Raw genomic sequence first — 12,505 nt, 5'->3', positions numbered from 1 at the left:
GAGAGGGGCCTCTGCCAGTAAGGAAGAGCCAAGTTCTGGTATCACCTTAGATCAAGCCATCTGTTAAAAATCCCAGCCTTTTCTTGTCACCCAAGCAGAAGTCAGAGGAGACTAGATTCTCATTTGGTATGGCCTATTTAGGCCGATCAGAGCAATCTCCAAGCTGGAATCTAGAACAGCCCACTTCAAGTTATTCATTTCCAAAACCAGGTCAGTGAATGATTGGGTTCATAAGCACAACAGAGAGGGGCTTTCACGGAGTCCAGACATTGACTCAGAGCCTTGAGCAACATGTCATTGTCAGGATGTCAGCTGGGAAAGCCTGAATACACCTCCCCTGAATGCCCAAAATTAAATGAGATAAAGAATGTGAACCTCAGCCTCAGGGTTTTTATTTAGTTTCTCAGGCTCTTGAGATGTTTCAGCACCTTGGAATATTGGACTCTAAGAAAGTCCTTCCATTTTTTCCTCAGTTTTTCCCAATTATAATAAGTAACACATTTACATTGTAAAAATTGTGAAGGGTACCAAAAAAGAAGGATACATCAAAACTACCCATAATTTACCAAGGCAGTTACATACATGCACACACACACACACACACACACACACACATACACACACGTGTCCTTGCAGGTTTTTTCTATACATTTTTTACTGAATTGAAATCAGTCTCCACATATAATTTTGGAACCAGCTTTGTTTTTCACTTAACATTATACTCACATTTTTCATGTCATTCAAGGCTTTTGGTAAACATCAATTTTTATACAAGCCCCTTTTTCAACAGATGAAAAATCTTGAGCTTAGATGTAGGAATAAGCCCACTTGTGCAAGATCACACATCATTTAGCACAAACACAGAGCTAGAAACTCAGGCCTCTGCCTCTAGCTTGGTATTCTTTCCACTATGCAACACTCCTTAGCTGGAAGGCAACAAATAATACGGAGACTAAGAGAGAAAGTGGAGTAAGTCAGGTCTGCCTAAGAACCCTCAAGGAAAAGAGTTTATGAACATGGCACCTACACAGAACTTCTGTAATCTGGAAGAGGGTGTTAGTCTTTTATTACTGATGATCCCTGAGGGGATTTAGATGGCTCAGGTTGGAGGTGTTTCACATAAGGCAGCTTGAGGAGGGAAAACACCATGTGCGCCTTCTCCTTCTGCACACCAGCATTTCCCTGACTGGAATGAACAGTACACCTCAGTGTAGACTAGAACAGTGGTTCAAGATCCAGTCATAATTCTGGTAATCTAAGGGTCTTTGGAAAAGGCTGCAATAGTGTTTTAAAACAGCTTTGGTGAGGTATAATTGGTATTAAATGAGTTTCACATGTTTAAAGTATATAATTAATAAGTTTCTGCATATGTGTACGCCTATAAACCAGTACCACATCAATATCATGAAGATATCTATCATCCCTAAAGTTACCTTATTATCCTTCTCCCACCCTCCCTAACCACCACTCCTCTGTACTATTACTCATCTGCTTGCTGTCACTGTAGATTAGATGGCATTTTCTGTATTTTTATACATAGAATCATAGAACATGTATACTTTCTAGCGTAGCTTCCTTCATTCAATATAATTTTAAAATTTATCCATGTGGTTGGGTGTATCAATAATTAACATATTTTTAATGCTGATTAGTATTCTGATATATAGGTAGATATTCCACAGTTTATTTATCCATTCACTTAGTGATGGACATTTGGGTTGTTTCCAGTTTGGGGCTATTACATATAAAATGTGAATATTTTTGTGTAAATCTTTGCGTGGACAGCTTTCATTCCTTTTAGGTAAAGATCTAGGAGTAGAATGTTTAGGATTTTTATGTTCTTGTGATGATTTGATCTCTTTGTTATGAATGACCCTCTTTATTTCTGGTAATACTCTTTGCTTTGAAATCTACTTTATTATGATTATGTTCATAATAAATGTTGCCATTTTAATTAACTGGAGTTATAATGGTATCTTTCTTGATTCTTGTAATATGTTTGTGTCTTTATATTGAAACTGACTTTCTTATAGGAAGCATGTAGTTGGGTCTTCTCTTTAATCTAACCTGACAATCTCTGCCTTGTAGTTAGGATTTTGAACATTTACATTTCCTGTGATAATTGATATGGTTAGGTTTAAAAGTACCATTTTGCTATTAGTTTTTTATTCTTCATCTGTTCTTTCTTTCCCTTTTTCTCTTTTTCTGTCTCCTTTTAATTAGTTGAATTATTTATGATTTCATCTTATCTCCTTTTTTATCTTATTGATTATAACTTATTATATAATTTTAGTGTCTTTTAACTATCACAGTCTATGTTCAAGTAATATTTTGCTTTGCATATGCTATAAGAAATTTAGCGCAATATACCCCTATTTCTTCCATCTAGGCCTTTGTGCTATTTTTATCATATATTTTACTTCTATTTATGTTAAATTATAAACCACACAACACATTGTTATTACGTTTGCTTCAATAGTTAATTATCTTTTAGAGAGATTTAACTAATAAAAATATTTTTTATATTTACCCATGTGGTTACCAGTTTTAGTGCTCTTTATTCTTGTGTTTAAATCTAGGTTTCCATATGGTATAATCCTATTAAAAATATTCTTTATCATTTCTTGTATTGCAGTTTTGTATAGTTTTGTACATCTGAAAAATTCTTTATTTTGCCTTTTTTTCCTAAAGATATTTCACCAAGTAAAGAACTCTAGATTGATGGGGGCATCTGGGTGGCTCAGTTGGTTAAGCATCTGCCTTCAGCTCAGGTCATGATCCTGGGGTCCTGGGATTGAGCCCCACATCAGGCTCCCTGCTCAGTGGGGAGTCTGCTTCTCCCTCTGCCCCTGCCTCCCTGCTCATATTCTCTCTCTCTCTTTCTCTCAAATAAGTAAATAAATTTTTTTAAAAAGAATTCTAGATTGACAGATTTTTTTTCCATTAGTACTTTAAAGATGTTGTTCCACTAGCTTTCAGCTTGTTTTCTTTCCAGTGAAAAAAACGAGTCATTATCATCTTTGTTTCTCTCTATATAAGGTGTCTTTTTTTCCTCTGGCTTCTTTTATTATTTCTTTATCATTGCTTTTAATCAGTTTGTCTTTAATGTTCCTTGGTGTAGTTTTATTCATGTTTCTTATGTTTGGGGTTCATTGAGCATCTTGGACCTGAGGTTCTGTAGCTTTTATCAAATATTAACAAATTTGGAAAAATTTCAGCCATTATTTCTTCCATTTTTTTCTACTTCTTTCTCTCTTCATCAGGTATTTCAGTTTCATGTCTATTTGAAGTTGTCCCACAGCTCACTGATAGGATATTCTTTTTTTTTTTTTTTTTAAGACTTTTTGGATAGTTTCTATTGCTGTCCTTCAAATTCACTAATCTTTTCTTCTGCAATGTTTAATCCACTGCTAATCCTATTCAATGCATTTTTCATTTCACACACGTCAAAGTTAGACAACTGATGTGGGCATTTCTTAAATATCTTTTAGGCCTCCACTTAACATGTGCAGTCTTTTCTTCTAGCTCCTTGGATATATGGAATACACTTGTAATCATTATCTTAAAGTTTTTACCTATTATATCATCTGTGTCATTTCTGGCTCCATGTCAATTGCTTTTTCTCATTATTATTGTTCATATTTTCTTGCTTCTTTGCTTACTTTTCAGTTTTTTATTAAATGCCAGACTTTGAAAATTTTACATCATTGGGTATTGGATATTCTTGTATTCTTTTTTTCTTTTTTTTTTTATTCTTGTATTCTTATAAAAATTCTTGACCTTTGCTTTGGGGCCCAGTTAGGTTACTTGGAAATAGTTTGACCTTTTTTGGGTCAAGCTTTTAAAGCTTTGTTAGGCAGGACCAGATAAGCATTTATTAATTTCACTCAACTACCAAAGCAAAACTCTTCTAAGTACTCTATCTAATGCCTCATGAGTTATGAGAGTTTTCTACCTTGGTTGGTGAGAATAGATACTATTCCTGCATTCCATGGATTGTTCCCTCCAATACTGATTCTTTCCCCAGCCTCAGGTGGTCTCACACATCTGTGCTAATTGTTACTCAGCTGAATAATGGAGGGAAACTCTCCACTGATACAGGGGACCCTCTAATCTCTGAAATTCTCTCTGAGCAGCTTCCTCTTGTTTGGTGCTGTGCTCTGTGAACTCTAGCCACCTTGGACTCCCCCAGACCCTAAACTCTGCTTCCTCAACTCAGAGAGACTTCTAGGATCTTCCTAGGTTCTGCTTCTCTGTGCTATAGCCTAGAAACTCTTTCTGGATGGTATGATGTGGCAATTTCAGGGATCATCTCATTTTTTATCTCTTGGGATCACCGTTGGTGCTACCATATTCAGGGACGTATGAACCATTATTCTCATATCTTTTGTCCAGTTTTTTAGTTGTTTCAATAGAAGGATAAATATGGGACATTATTCCAATTTTGTCAAAATAGAATTCATTGTAATAAAGTTTCCATGGATGGATAATCTGAGGGTATAACAGTAACTTGAAGTATAATGGGCTATCCAACAAAGGATTTCTCACATTTGTCTTATATACTATTATGTTTTTCTCCTAACTTTCCCTCCAGTAATGATTTTACTACTTCTGTTCCATATGTAATTTTGTTGCAATTTCCCTATATCCTTATCCTTATTTTTATCTCATCCTATTGTATTTTTATCTCAACTTGCTCACCCCTGAGGCTTTCTGCCCCTACTTAATAGAGGTTATAGCTTCCTGAAACCTCCTGAGGATCTTGTCCAGTAGGAAATTGTTTCCAAAGATCTGGTTTTTGGAGACTTCAGGATGGAGCTTCCTTTCCTTCTTTGCAGCTCTGTTTCATAAGCTCTGTCATCTCTTCACAGGGCCCCTTGCAACATACAGAGTGTGTCAGTGAGACAGTGGTCTCACTCACTGTCCATCTGGATCATGGTTAACTCCCTTCTCAGATCACAACCCAACTCCTAGGACCCAGTAGGCTTTCATGTAGCACAGCTCTACTAGCCTGATGTGAACTGTTTGCCTTTGCCTGGCACTTTGGCTCTCTGAACAAAAAGTGTACTGGTAGCATGGCCTTCCCCAGCAGGCATTACTGTTGGGGTTGTCTCTTCCTCTGCTTATGCCTTCAGTACTCCATTACTTAGTGGTTCAACACCTAAGTGGATTTGCCGCTGCCAGTCTTCCTCTTACTTTTCCCTGTGTTTTCTGTGAGTTGCACTCTCTTACTGGATATTAAGAGATCATTTCTGTTGGGCATGGGTCTAGAGAGACTGGGAGAAGAGAGATAACCCTTAAAGTGCCTCAAGAAAATATAATTCCACAGTAAAATATAGGTGCCCAGTTTTCTAATTAGTAATAACCTCATGTTTCTGAAATAGAGGACAAAGAGTAGAAGAGAGACAGTATTTTCCTACCTAAGAGAAAGAAATCTCCAGAGGGAAAACTTCCTCCGTTCCTGTGGTATGATCAACCACCTTCCGCATTTTCTTAATCCAAATGATTAAGCTTGCAGCTAGTCAAAATTCTTCCTAATTTCTGTAAACTCATTGATTGTTGATTCCAGTTTTCTCTTTTGAATATTCATCTTTTTATTTATCTTTAAATGTATTTGAGAAGAAAATTGCGAGAGAGTATATTGGTGAATGACCAATAGTCTGGATTTGGAATCCTAGCCAAAATGCTACAAACTGAGTGTGTTCCCCAACAATTAGGCTAAACGGCATTTACCTGTTGGCTATTGATATTATTAAAAATTATTATTAATATTTTCTGAAAATTCACTGGGTATAGGTAAATTTCTTACAAGGATATAGATTCTAAAAGGGTCAGGTTGGGGTTCATTCAGAGTATGAACTCTACAAACTAGATTTCTAGGGCCACTGATTTGATCATGTTTAAGTAACCAACACTTTTGAGGACATTTGTATAAAATTCTTTCCTCTATCAAAAAAATGATGGAGCAGCAAAAGGGGTTTGATATTTGCTAAACATTGAGTGCCTTTGGATGGTTTCCTTTTGCCTATCACAGAATCAAAGATCACTGAGAAGCAAGTGCCAGCTAAAGACCAAGTGGCTGCAACCCTCCTAGGAAACCCTGTTGCTCCATCTCCAGGCTCAGAATCCCCAATAGTGTACCTGAAGGATGTCGTGTGTTACCTGTCCCTACTGGAGACTGGGAGACCGCAGGATAAGCTGGAATGTAAGTGCTCACCCTGTCAAGGGGCTTCAACTTTTTCCTAGAAGAAGATATTGATTTCATCCTAAACATGCTGGAGATTGATCTGGGATCATGGGTATTGGTGACATCTGCTTGGGGAAGGTGTTTCTGTCCTGTCTCCAGCAGTGATCTGAACATTTCTTTCTTTCTGGGATATAATACCAGTTGTATAGAGAGTAGGAAGTGCATCTGAGACCTTGGTATTGAGAATCAGGATTTGAAAAGGAGAGAAGTCTCTACAAGGGGTCAAGACCCCCTTCCTTTGCTGGCAGGACTTCCCAAAAGCCTCCAACCAGAAATCTCCTTCCATCTCATATTTTTCAAGGGAGGCTATTCAACACCTATCTTCCTTCTCCTATTCTATACCCAAGCAGCTCTTTAAGTTTGAGGAATTCCTTTTTCTTGATCAACCTCTATCTTGTTAAAGCTTATTTCTATTTCTTCACCTACCCTTACCCCAAGTTTTTTTGACCTCTAGAGAAAAGGGACTAGTTAAGTAAGGGAGTTGAGCTTGGTTTCATAATATTACTGAAGTTGGTTTCAAAAACACATCTTCAGAGAGAGAGTAATGGCTGGTGCCAGAAAGGAAATCCCACAGCGGCTGAAACAGCCTGTAGTCTTGGAGAAGACTCACTATGGGGATGGCCTCCCCTACCTCCATGACCCTACAGGCAGACTTTTAAAATAGGAGATAATAGGATCTTGTTAAAAAAGGAACATTGTTTTGGCTCCACTTGGGACCTTAGTAGATATTAAGGGAAAAAACACACATCATGGCAAAAGTCAAAATTCCAGTTAATAATAAGACTCATCAATAAAACTTAAACATTAACAAGGAAATGTCTGGCAAAGGTTAACCCTTGCCAAAACAAAAATGAAAGTTATCTCATTAGCTGAGCTTAAAATGTCCCCCGTAGTTTTGAGGTGTTAACAATTGTAAGTCTGAAGTGCTAATTTAGTGGCAAATATAGCGGATTTCTGTTTCTTTTGGTTAATGTTAAAAGTGAATGTGAAATTATTCCCAACATTCAGCTGGATATGAGTTATAGGCATTGTATTTGTTCATAATTACTGGAGAGGATATGGCAGATTTTTTCATATTAGTGATTCCCAGGCTGAGTCTTGTAATGGCAATAAAAAGAAACTGTATTTTTAAAAAATTTTTGTTACAAAAAATTTCCAACATAGATAAAAGTAGGAAGCACGATGGACTTCCATATACCCATAAGCCACCCTCAGTAATTACCTGCTTATCATGTTTTATTTATACTTCCCATGCATTCCCTCTGCCCTACAATATTTTGAAGCAAATTCCAGACATCATATAATTTCCCTGTAAATATTTCAGTAGGTACCTCTAAAATATGACTTTTTCTTAAATATAACCACAGCACCATTATCACATTGAAAGGCAATGATTCCTTACTATTGCCTATCCAGAGAGAAAAGAGGCAGAGCTAAAATAAGAACAAAAGCATTTGTGTAGGGCCTCAGAATAGCAATTAGGGGAACACAGATTTGGGCAGCAACCCAAATAGTGCCCTTCCCAAGAAATAAAAGTCAAGGGTTTTTAAAGACAAAAGGGAATGCTTGTATATGTTCTTTACAGAGAGCTTTGATTGGTGTTGATGGCAGAAAACTAATTGGTGACTAAGGCCATCACTAAACAAAGTCTCTTTTCTGTAGCCAGTTGCAGGTGTTCGGGCTAAGTCCTTGGAATATTTGCAGTTTGGTCCAATTCAGAGTTCACAGTTCCACCCAATGAGGAAGAGCATAAAGCCTATACCTCCTTAATGGCCTCCCAGCTTGATTTTAAAACCCTTTGACATAAATGACATTTAATTTCACCTTTTATATATCAAATATTCAGATAATTTACCCAATTCTATATTTCCAATAGTTTGTTTGAATCAGGATCCAAATATGGTCCATACATTGCCATTGCCTCTTATGTTGTAGAAACTTGGTCATTTGTCATCTAGAGTTTTTCATCTTGTTTGCTTGTTTTTTTTTAATTAAAGCAGATGAATTCAGATCCTTTTCTAATTTTAATGATTGAAAGCAACTTAAGCTTTTCTTTTTTAATAACCAAACACATATCTTTTTGGAAATAATAGCCTGAAATCCTACCTCTCATTAGTACATTAATAACAATAACCCTCATTATTGAATACCTTTTATTTGCTAATCATTTTAAATGAGTTATCTCATTTTAACCTCACAATAACCCTAGAAGGTCAAGGTGAATATTCTCATTTTATGTCAGAAAGCACAGAAAGTTGTAAATGACTTGCCCAAGGCCATGCTGCTAAAAAAAAAAAAAAAAAAAAAAAAAAAAAAAAGGATGCTTTCTTTCTAGTTCTTTCTAGCTCTACTGTCCATGCATAGTAGGACCAAGAGAAAGAAAGCTCTGTGTTGAGTTGCCCAGACCCAGGGTCTGGGAACAGCAGTAGTGGGAAGGTCTGTCCTTTATGTCATTCAGCCATCTGTTTGGCAAGTCAGCCTCATATGCTGAATGCCTCTGACCAGGATATTCTGAAGACTCATGGAGAATCAGAAGACTGTGATCCTACTTTGAAAGAATCTCGACTCCCACTACAATCACACCACTGAACAAACACAAGGTGCAGGGATATTAAAACATGTAGAAAGATATGACAACACATGGGCCACCTAGCAGGATTGTTGTGACCTGTGGGGACAACACTGAAAGGTCCTGAGTGAGTATGTGGGGGAAGGGTCAGCCAAGGGAGGCCCCATCGAGAAAGGTCTGTTGAAGGATTTCAAGAATGGGAAGAAAATGAAGATGTGTTCAGCTCTGCTCCCCACTCTGCTTACTTCTGAGGTCACAGACAGGATCTCTACCTTTTAGATGAATTTAAGTTCCCATGTCCTGAAAATGAAAATTTAGTCCTTTGCCCAAATTTCTCTCCCAGATCTTCCTTATCCTGGATCACCTCCCTACAGCTAGAACATGACAGCAGATATTTCTGAGTAGCATGTTGATATTTTAGAAAAACAAATACAATAGCTTCTATAATGGTAACTACTTCATACCTTTATTGAGAATTTGATAAGTAGTAATGGTAAAGCACATAGGATAGTGCATTGTACTTATTAAATGCCATACAAAAATATTCACTGATGAGAGAAAATAACAATAAATAACATTTGTTGAGTGTTCTCTACATTCCAAGCACTGTATGACTAAGGAGTAAGACACCTAAATAGAAATCTATATCATATAAGCTCAATCTTTCTGAAATCTTTAATGAGGCCAAAAACATATAGATGTCACAGTATCAATTTTTAGAATGATCATGGCTGGCATTAAATCCTGAGGTGAATGAAATGTAGTTGAACTTCTTTGCTTGCTATGGGGATGTTAAGAGAAAGAACACATCAATTTAAACTTCTCAAGATTGTCAAAATCTTCTCCTAAAGCCTTTCGAAGTATTAAAATGACCAGCAAAAATAATTACTATTTATGTAATCTTACTTGGCATGTTTTATGAACATTTTAAAGGTTTAATATATTTATTTTATATATATCTTATAATACATTTTATGCTTGTTTTTATCTCTTATATAGAACAATTAAAATTATAGCAGAGGAAAAAATTGGCCTATCATTTACATATTAATCTTCATTAAAAAAAAAAAGACTTAGGAGAAAGAAACCGTTGGACTCTCCATCTTGCAAGTAAAGAAACATGGTCCAATGAAGTTAAATGACTTGTTTGATGCCCTGGAGGTAGGACCAAGGCAGGACAAGGCCCAGATGTGAGTCTGCCTAAATCCACACCCTTTCTGTGTGCAATAGAAGCAATGTCCCAATTATAATTCTGGTGTCTCTGCCCACCACCAGCTGGGCATTTGCTTTGAGCTGTGTTTCAGTGATGCTACAAGGTATGCATGCTCTACCAGGAATCATGCTATGACCTGGATCTCATCAGCCACAGGGTAATTGCTTAGACAGGTCTAAAAGCCAGACAACTGGGTTTTCCCCTCTTTTCCCACCCTCTGTGTGAGAAGTCACAGACTCTGCACCTTGGAGGGTGGATGAGTTGGCTGCAGGGGCCTTTGGCCCCGTGACAGAACTGATCTAAAGACCAGCAGCATCAAAGCCGCAGCCCCTCCTTGGTGCCCGGAGTACTCCTCAAGCCTCACCTCTGTGTTTCTTGCAGTCATGTTTCGTCTCTATGATTCGGATGAGAACGGTCTTCTGGACCAAGCGGTAAGCTCTTACTCCAAATGTCCTTCCTGAAATCAAAAAAATCTGGGGGAGAGGGGAGCAGGTAGCAGAAGAGTCTAAAACCTTCCAGTTCCATCTTTATAGAAATAGCAATGTCTCAGAATGGGCTGCAGAAATCCTGGTAAACCGTCACTACTACTTCCAAGAGGGCCGGCCTGGGGCAGAATGAACACTACCTTGGCCTTTTCATTCTAGAAGCCCTGGATCATAAAATTTCAGAAGGGGAGATCCTCTGAACTCCTACTTACCTGGGAGTAACTCCTAGTCCTCCTTCTGAACTATCTTACCTAGTTTAACTTCCCAGTCTTCCTCTCATACCCAGGGCACTTGTTCAACAGGTCTGGTTCTTTCTGCTCTGAGCACATGGTCCCATCCCATTGCGCCTGGGAAAGCCTGAAATTTGCCCCCACTCTCCCTCGGGGATAGGACATGGATCATGGAGTGAAAGGAGGTATGCGAAGGAAGAAGGCAGAAAGGGGGGAAAGGCAAACAGACTCAGACAGGCCCTGTGCTCATAACTCCCAGTGTCAGAGATGGGACTCCTTAACAGAAAGGCTCTGAGGTTGAGGAGCATGGGACTGAGTCAGACCAGCCCCACAGGGAAGGAAGGAAACACATCCACTAGACCAACTAAGTCATCCCAATGTCCTCTAAACCCAGGGCTCCTTTTAGGGATCCATATAGCCACATTGCAGTGCTTTGGATTGCATCATGCCAGGGAATAACCAGAGGACTGACTCTCAAGCATTTGATCAGCACATGTTGATTGAGTGTCTGTCACATGTCGAGCACTGCTCTGAGCGCTGGGGCTACAGCAGTGAAGCCACTGGACAAAAATCCATGCCCTCATGAAGCTTTCATTCTAGTGCAAGCACACACCCTATAAAGCATAGCAAGATATGTCAGAGAGAGGTGCGTGCTGGAAGAAAAATAAAGGAGGGAAAGGAAGTGCTGGGGGGAGGAGCTGCAGGTTTAACTAGAGGAGCTAAGGAAGTTCTCCCTCAGGAGACATCTGAATAGGGACTGGAAGGAAGTGAGGGAGTGAGTCATGAGGACATGTAGAGGAAGCACCTTCCATGCAGAGGGAACCACAAATGTGAGGGTCCTGAAGGGTGCTTGCAATGTCAACCAATTTTTTTTAAAGAATTTATTTTTATTTATTCATGAGAGACACACAAAGAGAAGCAGAGACATAGGCAGAGGGAGGAGCTCTCCCCACAGGGGGCCTGATGTGGGACTCAATCCCAGGACCTCAGGATCACGCCCTGAGCCAAACGTAGATGCTCAACCACTGAGCCACCCAGGTGCCCTGCAATGTCAGGTGATTAATGAGGAGGCTAGAGTGATGGAGCAGAATCATGAAGAGGTCAAAGTGACAAGTAATAGATGAGATCAGAGAAATAATGACCTGGGGTGGTTGCGAAGAGAGTTCGCCAAACATAGCAAGCCATATCAGTGATTGGAAGAGTCTCTAGAGAAATGGAGAACCATTGGAGATTTTGAGCGGAAGGATGACAGGACTTGGGTTTAAAAGGATCACTCCAGCTGCTGTGTTGAGACTAGACTTTAGGGACTCCAGCAGGGATACCAATTAGGAGGCTATTGGGAAAATAAGACAAGAAATGATGGTAAGTTGCACCAGGATAGAAGCATTGCAGATGGTAAGAAGTGGTTAAATTCCAGATCTATTTGGAAGACAACATGGGTAGATGGAAGTGAGTCCTCAGTAAAAATATCTGATTCAACTTCCCATGGATGATCTCTGGCAGATGGAGCCCAGGCTCTATGTGAACACTCACAGGAATGGAGAGTTCGCTCTCTACCTTAAGACAGCCATTCCACTGCTGGGGGGACTGTTGGAGAGAGCTGCCTTCCTGCACAAAAGGCACCTCTAGTCTGCCAGAGAAATTCTGAACACAAAATAGGATTCTGTTCTCTCCTCCCCCTCCACAACCCAGCAAAGCCAGCAAAATAGGCCAGCCTTCGGCTCCTCCTTCCCTACATCCCTCGGCTTACTTCTGTCTTGT

General features: G+C 39.0%; 1 protein-coding gene across 6 annotated transcripts in view; it reads left to right on the top strand.

The window, feature by feature from the left end:
- The window catches only part of DGKG (diacylglycerol kinase gamma), a 205,348-nt gene that overhangs the window by 60,050 nt on the left and 132,793 nt on the right, over positions 1–12,505 (top strand). For all 6 annotated transcript variants that reach the window (XR_005383847.1, XR_005383846.1, XM_038583635.1 and 3 more), the window contains exons 6-7: positions 6,035–6,205; positions 10,411–10,460. Coding sequence is in view for 4 of the 6 variants with exons in the window: in XM_038583635.1 (XP_038439563.1) it covers positions 6,035–6,205; positions 10,411–10,460 (221 nt within the window). In the remaining 2 variants the exon portion in view is untranslated. The remainder of the gene's footprint in view (positions 1–6,034; positions 6,206–10,410; positions 10,461–12,505) is intronic.

This window comes from Canis lupus, chromosome 34 (assembly GCF_011100685.1).
Source record: "Canis lupus familiaris isolate Mischka breed German Shepherd chromosome 34, alternate assembly UU_Cfam_GSD_1.0, whole genome shotgun sequence".
Lineage (NCBI taxonomy): Eukaryota > Metazoa > Chordata > Mammalia > Carnivora > Canidae > Canis > Canis lupus.
Note: the sequence above shows the minus strand (reverse complement) of the source record. Positions and strands in the feature narration are given on the sequence as shown.